This window comes from Columba livia, chromosome 1, assembly GCF_036013475.1.
Source record: "Columba livia isolate bColLiv1 breed racing homer chromosome 1, bColLiv1.pat.W.v2, whole genome shotgun sequence".
NCBI classification, from domain to species: domain Eukaryota; kingdom Metazoa; phylum Chordata; class Aves; order Columbiformes; family Columbidae; genus Columba; species Columba livia.
This window is the reverse complement of record NC_088602.1, coordinates 208,310,423-208,326,986: the sequence shown is the minus strand read 5'-3', so window position 1 is coordinate 208,326,986 and position 16,564 is coordinate 208,310,423. Positions and strand designations below refer to the sequence as shown.

Genomic DNA, 16,564 nt, shown 5'->3' with positions numbered 1-16,564 from the left:
GTGAACCTCAAACCCCTATCCCAACAAAACCCCCATCCCAACAAAACCCCCAAATCCTCCCCACCTTCTCAATTCCAATTAATCTCCCAAATCCTATCCCCATGTAGGTTTGAACCCCAAATTCCCCCCAAACCTCCCATGCTGATGAAAACCCCAAATTCTCCCCCATGCAGATGGAAACCCCAACCCCCCCCCAAGCCCCCATCCTAACAATAACCCCAAATCCTCCCAACCTCCCTAATTCCAATGAAACCCCCAAATCCCCGCCACGTAGTTTCAAACCCCAAATTCCCCCTAACCTCTCACCCTGGCAAAATCTCCAAATCCCCCCCAATGCAGATGCGAACCCCAAACCCACATCCCAACCAAACCCCAAATCTTCCCACTTAATTCCCCCCCTCCGCAACCACCTTGCAGCCACCCTCCATCCCCAGCCCTCCCCGCGGGTCTCTCCCCTCCGAGACGGGGGGCGGAGGAGGGGGCGGGCCGGGGCCTCCATGCACCTCCCCCGGCAGCCGGAGGAGCGCGGGGGGGGTCGGACCGGGGCCGGGGCCGGGGGAGGGCAGCGCCCGCCCGCCCGCCCCGCCGGGGAGAGCGCCGGGAGCCGCGCCGGGGACGGCAGCGCTGGGGACCATGCGGGCACCGCTGCTGCTGCCGCTGCTGCTGCTCGGTAAGTGCCACCTCTCCGAGTCTCCCCCCAACTCATCTCCCCCCTCATCTTCCCCTCTTTCCATCCCCCACTTGCTTTTTTCCCCCCGCTCCTTGCTTTTTTTTCCCCCACCGTTCAAGCATCCCTCTCCTTTTCGCCTCCCCCCGCTTTTTGCCTTTACTTTGAAGCAAATGGGGCAGAAAGGCGGAAAATAAACTGGAGGATGCTTAGTGCCCCCCTCCCGCTTTTTAAATCCAGGCTTATTAACCCTCTTATTTAGAAACTAAGCACATCAAACCGTCCGCGGCGGCTCAACTTGGGGCGCCAAGAGCCGCAGTGCTTGTTTCTTTATCTTTATGAGCCGAACGCGCCGCTTCACTCATCCAGCTTCACAAAGCCGCTGGTCGAGGGTTTGGGCTCTTGTGAGACCGATATGGAAAGCGCTGAGCCTCACAACCCACTTTTGGGGTCCCATTGAGCAAAGCGAGGGGGGAAATTTGGCCTTGAGATGGTCCAACGCGCAAGGTGCTGCACGTATTGAATGTGAGCCCTCGTCCCTGGTTCGTGGAGGTGCTGTGGGCAAGGAGGGGGAAAAATCTCGTGGGAAACAGCAATTTCCTAATGGAAGTTGATGATGGAGTTGGAGGAAGGGATAAACTTCTGGAGACCCTTTGCTGGGGAGCAGCTGTGTATCTATGCGGGATGGAGTGGGCTGCATCCCACTGGGGAGGTTTGGGAGTGGGAGTGGAAATCGTGTCTCGGGTCCTGCAATAGTGCTGGGATTAAGGGTGCTGTGGAGATGGCTGTGGGTGATACAGAGGGAGGTCTGGCTCTTCAGGGGGGTGTTTTGTCAGAGGGATGGCCATAAACTGCATTGAAAAGTGACGGGGAGAGGAAGCGCACTGATTATTTTTAAAGAGAATAAAGGCAAGGAGAGGGGGGTATTTCTACCCTGTGTTCAGGGAAGAGGAGGAAGAAGGGAAATAAAAAAATAAAATAAAATAAATAAAATAAAATAAATAAAATAAAATAAAATAAAATAGGTGAAATCTTGCTCTGGGTCGTATCCCCCAGCAGAGCCTCCGCTGAGCTGAATGTGCTTTTATTCAAGGTAACAAAAGCTGGAGGATGCTCCGGAGGTAAAAGCACAAGTGGAGGCAGGGCCCCGGGGGTTTAAATACGGGGTGAATTCATGGAGGTCTGGCTGAAATCTCAGCCTTGCTGGGGTTTTTTCTGCTCCTCTTGGTGCTCACCGTGTTGGAACTTGGTGAGCAAGAAGGTGTGAAGCCCCCATCTACCCCTGACACCGATGTGGGCTTTAAAACCGGAGATTCCTCTTTCCATTAAAACTCAAGAAGTGTCAGCCTCATTAATATTGGCATAAAGCAAGAACCGTTAATGCAATTTTTCTTGTGCCAGCCAGAATTTAGCTGAGTTTAGCTGACTTTGATGTCTCAGAAGGTTTTGTTCTGTTTTTCAAAACAGAGTGATAAATAAGCTGGGATTGGTACAAAACAGGCATTTAGCGGTAGGATGGTGGGGGGAACCTGTTTCTATAGCACTCTCAAGTGATCCTATTACATTTTTCTGGGAAATTATTTGATTAAATCCTTCAAAACAGTGTTTTCCACCATTCGTTACTGCGCCTAAGTTTTAAAATAAGCTTCTTAGAGGTGCTTTTATGTTGCTCCCTGGGTATTGGCACCAGGATTTTCTTCCTTAGGAGCCAAAACAGGCATCCCTCCTTGATGGGTGTTTGGGTTTGGGGTCTTAACTCTAAGTCTGGTATCTGCTGCAGTCATCTGAGTTAGTCCAAGACTAAAATTCATCTTTCCCTTCCCTTCCCTAAAAATGGGAAGAAGTTGAATTTTTAAGCAAAACTGTAAGATTTTTGGTATCTTAAAAATCAGGATGGAACCCGCATGATTTGCTCTGTTTAAATTGGATGTGAAATTGGGATTTTGGAGCGTGGTTTTGGGTGTTGTGGGGAAGATGGTGACAACATTGTGCGTGAGACAGAGCAGAATCAAGCCCAAGGTTGCTGAAGTTTTTAAAAGCAGCTATTTGCGGTATGACTCTTTTGCTAGAAATACTGGCTTCTGGGTTCGTATCATCCCAGCCCCCTAATTCTGTAGATTCCCCCTTATTTTCTCTGCTGTAAATCAGAATAAAATCATCCCCAGACAAGGCACAGCCGTTCTGTGCAAGAAATGCAGCGAATGTGACATCGGGCAAATAACATCTCGAAATTCAACCAGCCTGCAAGAGGCTCAGAGTTACCCATTACCGTGTGTTCACAGGACATTTTACTTTATTTATGCTTTCCCCATATTAGATCTTCTGTCCCACAGGGGGTACGATAACGAAATTTAATCAGGAAGAGAAAAATGATACTTCTTATCCTCACAGGTTTAAAAAGAGCCACAGCTCAAACCTGCCCTAGGGGCAAAAAAGTCAGGAAAGGGTTTTACTGGAGATCAACCCTTTGCCCAGCTGAAAGCAAACTGCAGATTGATGGGTTTTAAATCCTTGTTGCCAAAACACCCCTTTTCATACCCAAAGCTGTGCTGGCTCACTGGTACAGGGAGTTCGTGTTTGTCCAAGACGGGCTGTCAAAGATGTGTCTTTTTTAACAATCCGTTTGATCTATTGAATACTAATCTTGACACAGGCAGGATCAGGCAATTTGGGCCATGCCTACGGCAGGAGGAAAAAATTGTTAACCAAAGAGTTTTAAAATCAACATTGGAGCGGAGTGTGTCTTATACATTTGCTGTTGGAGGAACTTCGATAAGGTTTTTACAGCTTTTTTGCAAGCCATTTCAGCAGTGCAATGCCTTTGACTCCCCAGTGGCAAAGCAGATAAAGTAATGATACCCCATGGGTCTGTTTAGGAGGCTTAATTAAAGAATTGTTTGTACAACACTTGAAAGATCCTTGGATGAAAGGAGCTGGAACCACGCAATACACTGATTTAATTCCAGAGAGCTGCTGTAAAGGCTTATGACGAGGAGACTGGTGATCATTCATGTTGGTGCTGATGTGAGACTGGCTGGAAATATCTGCTCTCAGCATTTGCAGAGAGGCTGGGGTTGCACTTTGCTTATTATTTGACCTATAAATCATGCATTTTCTTTCCCCATCTGCACTTTCTAAAAGACTTAAGCCTGACGACACGAGCTCTGGGTTATTTTGGGGCCCAAGCCATGGGGACTGATGGAGGTTAATTACAGCCAGCAAGGATCCCTCAAGCTGTGCAGTAGCCCCCGTATTATTCTGGGTGTTATACCGCTATACGAGAGCAGAGATGAGCTGTTGGGGTTTAGGTGCAGGACCACATCCATCCCACCTGCTCGCACCTGCCCTGAATTTTGCTCCTGTCTCCACAATGCTGGACTGGGTGGCCCCTTTGCCCTGTTCCCAAGGACCCAACGCAGCAGCCAGAGCCCCTTGTTGCTCTGTGGGGCCGGGGAGGATGGGGTGAGTGGGGCGTCATCCTTACAGAGTGATGCTCTGGGGGGGGACATCCTGTCAAAACATCCAGCTGAGCTGCTCTGTGCTGTGGGGGCTCAAGCCCCAAGCCCAGGTGCCCTCAGTAGCTACATCTTCAGGTGGTCCCAGCAGTAGCAGGACCAAGCACATAGCAAACAACCCACCCATGGGTGCGTAGAAATTCCTCCCTTTCCCAGCCTGACAGCACGCTTATGTCACAGCCAGTCACCTTCAGCTCTGCCAAGAGCCGAACGTCACGGGAGGGTTTGAAGTTCGCAGGAATCCGGGTGGCCCGGTTTGGTCCATTCCCTGTGTGCAGGCATGTGAAATCTTGCAGACTCTCTGCAGCGTTTTCACATGCTTCTGCCAACTTCCTCATCAAAAGCCTGTTTACGTGCACAGCTTCTTCCACAACTGGCCAATCTCCACCTAAGGATGTTGTTTCTGAATTCTTGCAATGCCTGCCCTTCCCTTCACATAGAGCTCCTGACCAAAACCTGCTTTCTTTTTTTTTAATCTAAACGATGCACACAGTCATCTGGCATTTGTTGTTCTCCACCTACCTGAGCTCAGTTCTCTGCAATCCCCAGGGCTCTGACGAATAGTCCACATTGCAGAGAGCAGTGCCTTTGGTCTTAGGATTACCCAGCAAATCCACTGAGTCTTTCTCTTGCAGCGTATGAGACAACAAGGCTTGAGCTTGGTTCTCCATGGGGACTCCCACTGCATGGTGGGGTTTGGGAATGCACCACCCATCTCCTCCAAAATCTTTTACATGTGCCACTGGGTCTTAACCAAAAAAAAAACCCTGTCTTTTCCCCTAAATTATTTTTTGTGATGGTGTCCCACACCCCAGGGTGAGGAGCTTTCTCCCATTGCTTCTTTGTTATTTGGGAGGGATGGGGACAGCTCGTCTGAGCTTTGTCAGCTTTTAATGTCTCTAATATCTGTCTGTTGTAGCGCTGGGCTGAGGCGTCATGTTGTTTTGCTCTGAGGAATATGTAGATCCACTTAAAACTGAGTGGCAGGATCACAGCACCAGCCTTGATCACAGCACCAGTTTCAAGGTGCCTAAACATCAGGACTAGCCTATACCCTAATAAATGTTTCTTTTGAGCTAAACAGCCCTGTCCAAGTAGGTAGGCAGAGCTGGGGAGGAAAAGATGATCTTCCATGTTATTGTGCAAAAATCATATATAATAAGCAATTAACTGAAAAGCTGAAAGGTTGCTTAAAGGACTGGTTGTGCCACAGCTTCTCTCTGTTTTGCAAGTGTCTGCTTAAACTATGTGGAAAGACCACGCAGTAAGTGTTCAGGGATGGGGAGATGCCCTCACTTGGGGTCTCCAGGGCTGCTGCAGTACAAATGGCATCAATGAGGACCCCGTGAGGAGGGGGCTGCAATGCAACAGCAGCTTTCCATGGCCAGAAGCAATCTCACGATGCTGCAAGGGGAGGAGTCAATAATCACATTTAGAGGACTTTTATGACACCCAGTAAATTTGGAGCTCAACCCTGTGCTGTGATTCAGGAGGAGTTGCTGATTTTGTATTGCTCATTTCTACCCCCCTCTTTACAATGTGATCACCCGAACCCTTGCTCATGGAGGGGTATTTTTCTTCTAGCTAAAATTCCAGCTGATGGGTATTGGTGTCCTTGTCTCCTTCCACAGGCAAGGGAGACAGATAGGTTCCTTCGAGGATGACTCGGCCTGCTTCAGGGTAGCTGCTGGCTTTGAATTGCAGATAGTGCTAGAAATAGTGAATGCCTGGAGGAGTCTTGGAAAATGCCAATATTATTGTTACTGCCTTCCGGGAGTGCAGAGTTCTGGGGTGAGTTATTTTACAGAATCACGGGATGGTTGGGGTTGGAAGGGACCTCTGGAAACCATCCAGTCCAACCCACCTGCTAACGCAGGGTCACCAGAGCAGATCACACAGGAATGTGTCCAGGTGGGTTTGAATGTCTCCAGAGGAGACTCCACAACCTCTCTGGGCAGCCTGGGCCAGGCTCTGGCACTTCAAAGGAAACAAGTTTCTCCTCATGTTCAGATGGACCGTCCTGTGCTTCAGTCTGTGCCCGTTGCCCCTCATCCTGTCATTGGGCACCACTGAACAGAGTCTGGTCCATCCTCTGACACCCACCCTGGAGACATCTATCAACATTGAGATCCCCTCTCAGCTTCTCTTCTCCAGCTGAACAGCCCCAGCTCTCTCAACCTCTCCTCATAACAAATATGCTCCAGACACCAGTTTAGGGTGACCTTCTTGGGAGTTACATGCACATATTCACTTGACTTGAGCGATAGTGTCTCAGAGTCAGCCTTTGGTATCAAATATTGCTGAAAGCCACTGGGAACCAGCAAATGTCAGAATGTCCCATCAATCCTAAAGAGAAAAAGAAACAACAACTCTGTCTTTCAAGACACGTAGTCAAATTGCTCCAAATCCCAAAGACATCAATATCCTCCATTGACCATTTACTTATTGGGACCCAGGTCTTCTCGCTAAAGTTTTTTTCATCATGAAATGTGTCTGCTTTGCAAATCTTTGCATCTCTGCAGCACACGCTGTTCTGCATGTTGCAGGCACCTTTTCTGCCCCATAAATAACACAGGTGTCACGGCTTGCTTGGCCGCAGGCCAGGAGCACTCGGCAGACACCGGTGACACTTTGGTGACAAAGTATTGCAAGGAGACAGGGAGAATGCAAATGACTTATTAAAATTAACTCAGTATAAAACCTCAACACCCAGCATAGAGCAGAAGACATAAAGGAAGGGGAATGAGCCTTTATTTTTGGCGACGGGAATTCAGTGCTGCTGAAGCACCTGCTTGTAGATCTGCATCTGCAGTAAACCAGCTGTGGGAAGGCAAAATGCCAGGTTGAGATTGGGCTTTCAGCATGGCTCAACTTGTGTGTAAGGTTCAAATTCCCACACCTCGGTGTAGTGCTGGAGCTGGGTGGCAGCAAAAGGGAAAAGGGCCCTGTTTTGGGCAAACTGGATGAGCTGCCTGTGGAGGAAGGGAAAATTGGGAGTCCTGGTGTTGTCAGGTCTTCTGTAGCTGTTGGCAAGTTGGTTTTTCCTTCCACTAGAGGACTCAAGATAATGGCATGTAGGTTCAGATACTTAACCAAGGTGTTTAAGGTTGGAGCTGAGTTTATAGAATCATAAAACGGTTTGGGTTGGAAAGGACCTTCAAAGCTCATCCAGTCCAACCACCGTGCCATGTGCAGGGACATCTTCACCAGAACAGGTTGCTCAGATCCCTGTGCAGCCTGGCCTGGGATGTCTCCAGGGATGGTTCATCCACCACCTCTCTGGCCAACCTGGGCCAGTGTTTCACCACCCTCAGTGTAACAAATTTCTTCCTCATGTTATTGTCTGTGAATCCAACTGATGATGGTGTCTCCAGGGAAAAGCATCTTCCGAAGATAACTCCGATGAGTCTTGGGAAGACTTGACCCTTATAGATGTTTGTCTTCGTACACACTCTCCAACAAGGTCTGATGTTAGACCGAGAATATCCAGGATCTGCTCCTGGAAACCCTTACGTTGCATAACAGTATCTGTATTTGCTTAAAAAACATCCAAAATATGTGGGTTTCAGGATTTGGAAGAACTCTTTAGTGGTGGGTCAGGAGTACACCTTAAAGGCTGCAAAATGGAAAGGCGGATAAGAAGAACATGGTCTTTGGGTTTAAAAGCCAGGTCTGTCTTTGGAGCCAGTTGCAGGACAGATGCCTTAGAAATCGGCAGACGGGATCTGCATTGAAACCTCTTCCAAAATGGAAAAGGTAATTTTTTACTTCTGAGTTAGCAGCATTTTAGATGTTACTTTGAGGTCTTGCTCATATTCTTAGTGTGCTTAATAAGAACTGGATTAATCCTGTGGCTTCTTTGTCTTACAAGCTCTGTGTGTGAGGGGCTTTGGTCTTGGGCCACATGGCTCATGAGACTGGTGAACGGGAGGAGGAAGGTCATTTTGCAATGGAAGAATAGTGACAGAGGCTGAAATTTTCTCTCTCAGCCTTAACTGATTTTAGTAAATTTAACTGGAAGATGAGGTAGAAATTGGCTTAGAGCTATTAAGCTGTAGTACTTAAAGACATATTAAAACTGTTGTAGAGAAATGAGGAGACAACCTTGTCAGACATTTATTCTAAGTGGCTTCTGCTAGATACAGGCAAAGAGAAAATGCCAGATTTCTAACTTTAGCAAGGGGGACTTGAAAGGCCCTGCAGAAAGGTTTGGAGAAGCTGTGTTTGAGAAAGTCCTTCTTTGAAACCTAAGAGCAAAGTCTACTTTGTTTCTGTCCTCCCTGGAGTCTGAAGGCAGGAGGGTGAGATAAGACATTCCACCATGTACACAAATGAGGAGAAAGAAAATGGAAACGTTTAAATGATACTGCTGCAGTCTGCGGGAAATGGATAGCTCTCAGGGTGACTGTTACAGGCTGCTTATCAAGATACTGTATGCCTTGACTATGAGAAAAAGCAGAGTAGTTAAAGCGATGCACTGTGCTCCCCAGCACAGACCCAGTTAGCAGTAGTTGTACTGGAACAGCATCAAGGAACCAAGGTCCTGGATATACATATAGCATATATAAAAATATAATTTTAGATATAGAAATATATGTATATTAAATAAGCAATTAAAGTTGCCCTTTTGGGACGTTTCTCATGTATTAAGCAACAGAAGAAATATTTAAAGCACAGGTAAGAGAAGCAAGATTTCCACCAGGTCCTAGGTCAGCTAATAAGGAGAACCCTCAAACCTGGTTGTGATTGCACGACCCCAAAACCAGCATTTTTATTCAAGCATTTTTTCAGCCATCTTGCCCACTCTCTGGCTGCTGGTGACCTGATTCAGTTTTGGAGCCAAAACAAATAAGAAATTAAAAAATAAAAATTCATTCCCGTGGGTGTCTCTTGGAAAAGCGGACAATACACAGTAAATGCACGAAAAGACCACTTCTTGTTTTCTTTTTCTTTTTCTTTTTCTTTTTCTTTTTCTTTTTCTTTTTCTTTTTCTTTTTCTTTTTCTTTTTCTTTTTCTTTTTTCTTTTTCTTTTTCCCACCTCAGTAGCTCTCGAGATTATCGCTTCCACACCTGCCCAAGCCCTGGGGTAATTCACACACCAAAAGAGCAGTGACCTCTTTGGCACGAGTGATAACTTTTCCTGTCCTGAATGGTCATATTGCAGAAAAGTTTTGAGCTTATTATAATACCCTAATATAGAAAATTATTTTGCTTCCCTCAGATTTTCCCAGACAGCCAAAGAAAACCCCCTCAAGGCTCAGTGTATGCAATTCTGAAGGCCTCAGATAGTTTCTACCCATGATAAATCCCCATTAACTGCATTCAACAGGAGAACATCCTTTTTTTTTCTCATTAAATCCTCACAAAGAGTTCAAAACCTCATCTTATGGCAGGGTGCTTTATTTAAATTGATGTGGCTTAAATTATGAATTTTAATCACGATTTAAAGTAAGGAAGAAGAAAGTCTTAATTTGAATGATGTGATTTTAATCATGTTTTTCATTTACAATTCATAGCTATATCCCTTAAGCAGGGCTTATTCTCCTTGGGTGCTCATTGTAAAATTTTGAGATTTACAGCCAACTCTTGCCTTCCAGCTGTGTTTTTTTCAGGTAGAAACACTATGAACATATTTGTTTAAGCAGTTATATAGCCTGCCACCGCTCCATTTTGGTTTTCGATTTATGCATCTTTTAAGTCTTCCTAGGTAATGATGAATAATGCTAATTTTGGTCTTATTGGTGGCAATCGCTCTTTGCTTGTAGAGGAAATTTCTGTTAAACTGACAGATGCAAAATAGCATTTACAATTATTTTAAAATACATCAGGTAATCAATGGCCTGGATACTTGGCGCATAAACTTTCCAACATATGTTCGAGTTTAACACTAAGCAATTCATTGAGCAAATCTCAAGCATCAATCTTTGGTAGAGTTTGTAAATGAAATGAATTGTTTCATGTCCCTGGAGGGTTTTGAATAAACAGAAGACATTTTCTTAAAACTCACTTTTAGTCTTTAAAATGGGAGAGGATGCAATTTTGTTTTTAACTTGCCAGTTTGCAGTAGTTTTCTCAGCTTAGACTGTTGATGGAGCAGCTGAATATGTTTCTTCTTGATCTGCAGAGAGAATTTAAATAGCTAGTCGAGATTTATATATGTAACTTGTGATTGTCTAACTGAAGGCAGAAGAAGCCCATGCTTAGTGTCTGGATACCCTGGATATCTGCCCATAGTGTGAGCAGACAGTGATTAAAGGAAGGAAAAGCAAGAATTCATCAGCCTTCCTTTACTTGCCTGCCCAGTTTTTGTCTCACATCCACATCCAGTCCCATTTAGTGTTGGAAAATCCAAGTTCCCCAAGTGCCATGAGTGTCCTGGTTGGGTTTAGTCCTGCTGCGATGTATTTGGTCTTCACTTTGGTGCTGGATGACAAAATTTGGCCTTTCACAAATTAGGAGGGGATTGGGACTTGACGGATTGTGGCCCATGGCAGCACACACACCCTTTCCCAATGGGACAAGGCTGGCTTGGAACAATCCTTCTTGTGTCCAGGAAAACAATGTAGCCTAAGAGAACCTGGTGGATCTCCATCCCTCCACATTGCATGCCTGTCATGGGCATCTGGGGAGGATGGGAGTGATAAACTCAATTTCCTCTCTTCTTTCTAAAGTAAAACACTGTAACAGACAGTTATGCAAAGCCTGGTGGAGCCTGGAGCCGCACATACAGCTTACCTAGATGCACCTCTTTAGTCTTGACAACTGATACATCCCTGGTGCAGTGTCTGGAGCTGCTCAGCATAGGAAGACCTTTTCAAAGGACATCTTTGTTAGGCAGGAAGCTGCAAGAACAATTATTGACACCTAGATGATTGCAAATGCTACTCTTGCCACCACTGCTCTGCACGTAGCTATTGGGGTATCACCTCCACAGTGTGGATGCATCTGCTTCTTCTACAACATGTCATTTAAGTTGTTTGATATGCTGCAGTTAGGCCCAGCTCAAGGTGGAGGATGCTCTAACATCAACCAGACTCTGGGTTGGATCCAGCAGCCCCCACTCAGCATTTCATTAGGCCAAGTCCCTCCCAGCCTGTTGGGAGGAGAGATATCCCATGATGGTCATGATCCAGAGAAGCTCTGCCATGGTGAATGGTTCTCAAAGTCTGGTGTATAATTTAGCATCTCACCTAAACCTCTGTTGTCTGAGGGATTTTCCAACAAGGAGAAGGTCGACAGCAGATGTGCTGGTGTTAAGGAATTACTAATGGGGGCAAGGGTAGCCAGTACAACCACCACCATGGGCTGCACAACCGAGCAGAAAGACTGTCGCCCATCACTGTCCATGCTCCCCATGTTCGTGTTCCTCCAAATTGTAGCTTCACCTACTGGGGAATGATTTGGGGAAGATGAGTTGGCGAAAAAAACAAACAAACAAACAAACAAAAGCAGTCCTTCTTTTGGCAAAGGAAGTGGCACAACAGGAAGAAGGGCAGAGTGGTGGGAGAGGGGTAGTGAAAATGGGCACGTAAGGTTGGGTTGGCAGCAAGAGAAGTAGGAGACCTCATGGTCAGCATATACTTTGTACGGTCCTTTATGAACGCCCTTTATGAAGGGTTGGGGAGGGAAATGTGGAAGTCCAAACTGATGTGTTGATAAAGGAAAGAGCTGGAATTCTTCTTAATAAAAAATCCATCTTTTTTTGTGCTCCTATTACGAAGTCTGGCCATGGGTCTGGTCTGTGCAGGGTGAAGTTCTGAGGGTTATAAAGGGGTTTTTGGTGGCACAGCTTCTGAGGGAGCAAGGTTCTCCTACCTCTGATCACATTAGAAATGGAGATCACAGTATCTCATCAGCATCTCTGATGAAGGCAAAATGACTCAGCCCCACCAGAAGCTCCTGCCGGACCCTCTGCTCATACTTCGCAGACAGCCCAGAAACTCCCATCATCTCAGGTCATGATATGGACAACTGGATAGACATTGGGATGGGTGCAGAGCCCCAGCATGGTGCTTACTGGTGGGAAAGTGAGGGGGAACCATGCTAGTGCATTTTGGACAAGACCCAATGCCAAGCTCTGGTGGTTGCTGAGGTCCCACTGCATATGACTCTGTGTATCTCAGCCTTAGAAGCATAGAATAGTTTGCGTTGGAAGGGACCGTCAAAGCTCATCTAGTGCCACCCCTGCCACGAGCAGGGACATCCTCACCAGCTCAGGTTGCTCAGAGCCCCGTCCAGCCTGGCCTGGGATGTCTCCAGGGATGGTTCATCCACCACCTCTCTGGCCAACCTGGGCCAGGCTCTCACCGCTCTCAGGGGCAAAAATTTCTTCCTTGTGTGTAGCCTGAATCTCCCCTCCTTTAGATTAAAACCATCACCCCTTGTCCTATCATAATCCCTCTAACAGTCCTGATAAAAACCTGCAAAAACCCCTCAGAAAAAAATATCAGGAAACCACCAAAATAAGCTGCTGCATGTGCCTGGCTGATTTGATGAGAAATGCCTGGGGGAGAGCCATGCCAAAGGAATGCCGGCTATTTCGGGGCTGTATTTGTGTTTGAGCTGGCAGATGAGGGTTGCAGCTCTCTGCTTTGTCTTCCCTGAGAGCGTTTGGTGCGTCTGGCGGGATCACTCCAATCTGATTAGGAAGGGGCTCTCCTGGGGGGCTGCAGGGATGCAGGGATGGATGTAAGCTGCTTGCGCAGAGGGCTGCCCCAAGCCGGTGAACACAGCCCAGCTGGCCTTTTAGGGATGGTTTCCTTATAATCCAGCTCAGAAGCAGTTTTGGGGTCGAGGTTTATCTTTTTCTTGGCTGGGTAAACTGATATCCTGAGGCGCTGGAAGGAGGAGGCTGAAGGCTGACGCTCATCACAGCAAAAGGTTTGGGGAAAGAAAGGGTAAGAAAAATGCAGCCCGTGGGCTCTTTCTGCAAGGATTTTGGCTCAATCTGAGCACAGATACACATCCCATCAAGGGACAGAAGAGGGCAAAGGGTAATAAAATTCTGTCTCTGCCCAAATCTGACAAGAGCAGATGCTCACATCCTGCATCTGAAGTAGGTAAAGGTTTTCCTGATGCAGGAATTTATTTTACAGAGGCAGAGAAAGATGCTCAGATCTCTCAGGTCCTGTTTTAAGCAACAAGGCTGCTCTTCACTGAGATGGATGGATGTGTGTGAGGTGCCTGTGGGCATATTTCCCATATTTCTCCCCTGAAGCACAGGGAGAGGTTTGTTACAGCAACTTGGTGCCACCTGGACCTCACAGGACTTCCCAAAGTCCCAGCAAATTGTCCCAGCCTGTTCAGTCTATGGCTGTTACCACAAAAACACCAAGAATGGGGAAAAGAGGAGACCTCTCCTTGATAATATAAATTCAGAATAACGCATTGGTTTTGCAGCAATAAATACCAGGGTTTGGATTTGGTTAGATCGGTATTTGAGCCAGTTTCCCAGGGTGAGACCCCATGTGTGTGTGTAGCAGCACGGTGCCAAACATCCTGCTGCTGTAAACTCATCTCCATCCCAGGTATGTTCAGCCCAACATCCGCTTGGGCTGTGTGCAAGATGGGGATTTTCTCCACTTCTTGCTTTTCTTCAACATGGTCCTGCTCACATTTCAGAGACCTGGTTCAAATCCTGCAGCTGCAAAGGACTTGGCCATCTGCTGCGTCCAATGGTCTCAAAATGCAATGCCTGGTTTCCTGCATGCGTGTCCTATTTTTTTGGCTGATGTGCTGTGCAGAAGCTTGCTGGGCAAAGGACCTGGCTCTGTTGTTTTGCGTCATTGGAGCATTTCAGCCTCTCATCTGTGACATTGTGGCCCACATAGAGAGGTCTGGGTACTGGAGGGAAGTGGTGATGGACAAGCAGAGGAGTTCATGTGCTAAGCATCCCCACCGAACAGGGGTCAGGAGCACACTTGAAGCAGAAAGCAGTGTCTGGAGTAGATAGGCTTGATAGTTATTAATTATTGAAAGCAATAATACAACAATTCATTACTGAGAGTTATCAATAAACAATGCTAAAAGCCACCATTCGCTTTTGATGCCTCAGCTCTTTCTTGCCTCCATGGTCAGGAGGCTCAGGGCTTGGTTTCTGCCAACTATCCTGATCTGAGTGAAGGAGCATTTTGTGCAGATAATCATTTCCAGAGATGTCTGGATGACGTCAGGCTCAGGTAAACAGGAGGGTTTTTTACACATCTGATGGTGCTTCTCCAAATGTGGCACTAAAGTCTGTGTGGGGACTTTCCAGCTGCCTCTTCAGCCTTTCTATGATTGAGGATGCTGGTTTCCTTGAATCTCACAAAATAGGGTGCTTTTTGCAGCAAAGCCATGGTTTGATGTGGCAGTGATCACCTGCAAACATGACAAGGCTGTTTGCCTAACTGCAGCCTTCACAGGTGTAGCACATCCCCAATGTGGAGCTGCATTTGCACTCCCTCGCTGCCCGGTATTAACCCCCCAGCTGCAGGGTTACAACCAGCAGCACCCACTGAATCCCAGTTCAGTGGTCTCTCCCTCACTCTCCTTTGCTCTGCTGATGGCTTTCCGTGGGTCCCATCATGGACCCAACCTGCAGCCCTTGCTCTCTCCTCTGTCTCCAACTCCACCAGAACTCCAGCTTGGTTTTCTAAAGGAAACGTGCAAGCTGATGTATCAGAGTTTCACAGCTGAACCAAATGCAGGATCCAGTCTCTGACATCCCAGAAATAAAATATATTTGGATATAATCATGAAAACCAGCTCCACAACCCCTACCTGTGCCCAGAGCTTCTGGTCATCTCTCCAGGTCCCATTCAAGGTGGGAGCCCAGTGTGGTGTTTGCAGGGCTGCCGGCCTCTCTTAGGAGAAAGAGGAGGATGATTAACAGCAGGGAGGGGATGCAGCTCCTTCTTCCTTCCTGCTTCCTTTGCTCCCTTCCCATGCCCTGCCATGGCCTGCCCTGCAGCACGGCTGCCAGACACTGTCCTGGAGAGAAGGGTTTTGGTGGCAGAGAGATGGCAGTGAAGCCCTGAGCTCAAAAGGTGCTGGAGCGAGTTGAGAGAAGGGAACGGAGCTGGTGAGGGGCTGGAGCACAAGTGTGATGGGAGCGGCTGAGGGACCTGGGGGGTTCAGCTGGAGAACAGGAGCTGAGGGGAGACCTTCTGATCTCTGAACTGCCTGAAAGGAGCTTGGAGCCAGGGGGGGTCGGGCTCTGCTCCCCAGGAACAAGTGATAGGACAACAGGAAATGCCCTCAATTTGTGCCAGGGGAGGTTTACATTGGATATTAGGAAAAACTTCTTCCCGGAAAGGGTTGTTGGGCATTGGAACAGGCTGCCCAGGACAGTGGTGGAGTCACCATCTCTGGAGGGGTTCAAAAGACATGTAGATAAGTTTCTCAGGGACATGGTTTAGTTCCAGAGTTAGGTTAATGGTTGGACTCGACAGTCTTGAGGATCTTTTTCAACCAAAACTATTCTATGATTCTACAAGTTGACATGGACAGGGGTATTTTCCATCCAGACCACTCCAGGTGTAAGTGCTGCAAGCTTTTCCTTTCCTTTCCTTTTTCCTTTCCTTTCCTTTCCTTTCCTTTCCTTTCCTTTCCTTTCCTTTCCTTTCCTTTCCTTTCCTTTCCTTTCCTTTCCTTTCCTTTCCTTTCCTTTCCTTTCCTTTCCTTTCCTCTCCCTCTCCCTCTCCCTCTCCCTCTCCCTCTCCCTCTCCCTCTCCCTCTCCCTCTCCCTCTCCCTTTCCCTTTCATCTAGATACCATTTAGGATTTTCCTCCCTAACAAGCAAACCTCATCACTAGCTGGACCTGCCTGTCCAGGGAGTTTTTTTGGGGAGCTGAATATGACCAATAATGCATGCTATATTTGTATTGTATCTTTTGTTTTTTTTCCTGGAACTTTTTAGCACGCAACCATGCCATTAAAACCTACCGCAGCCTGCTTGTGCTGAGTGCGGAGCACTGCATCGCCAGCCCAGTGACATCCCACAACTTCCCATACTCTTCTGCTCAGCTGTAACCGTGCAGGAATCCCACTCCTTGCTGGGCTGCTGGGTGGACAACATTGTTCCCCTGTTGAGTCATAGCAATGAGGTCGTTGGGCTGGAAGGACAATGTCATTCAGCAGCCAAGAACCCAGCTGGCTGGTCCTGGTTGTGTCTCATCTCCTATGACAAAGCCACATTTAATTGACTAATTAAAACCGTTACAGGCTCCATCTTGGAAGGGGTGACTGAAATGTGCATTGTTCTTTGTCAGCATTAAGTCAGGCCAGTTGGACAATACTGAGACCCTTCTTCCTTCTCCACTTTACTACTTGTCACATAGGCCTAAATTTCTAGTCCTAGCAATGGAAAAACCATCTTGGAGGTGTGCCACCATATGTTTC

The 16,564-nt window shown here is 47.1% G+C and overlaps 1 protein-coding gene across 3 annotated transcripts in view; it reads left to right on the top strand.

Annotated features, from left to right (window-relative positions):
- The first annotated feature begins 514 nt into the window (after window positions 1-514).
- The window catches only part of PODXL (podocalyxin like), a 49,759-nt gene continuing 33,709 nt past the window's right edge, over window positions 515-16,564 (top strand). For 2 of the 3 annotated variants that reach the window (XM_065049317.1, XM_065049319.1), the window contains exon 1: window positions 515-670. In XM_065049317.1, the coding sequence (XP_064905389.1) occupies window positions 634-670 (37 nt within the window). In that variant the 5' untranslated portion in view covers window positions 515-633. The remainder of the gene's footprint in view (window positions 671-16,564) is intronic. The other variant, XM_065049318.1, reaches the window with a different exon arrangement.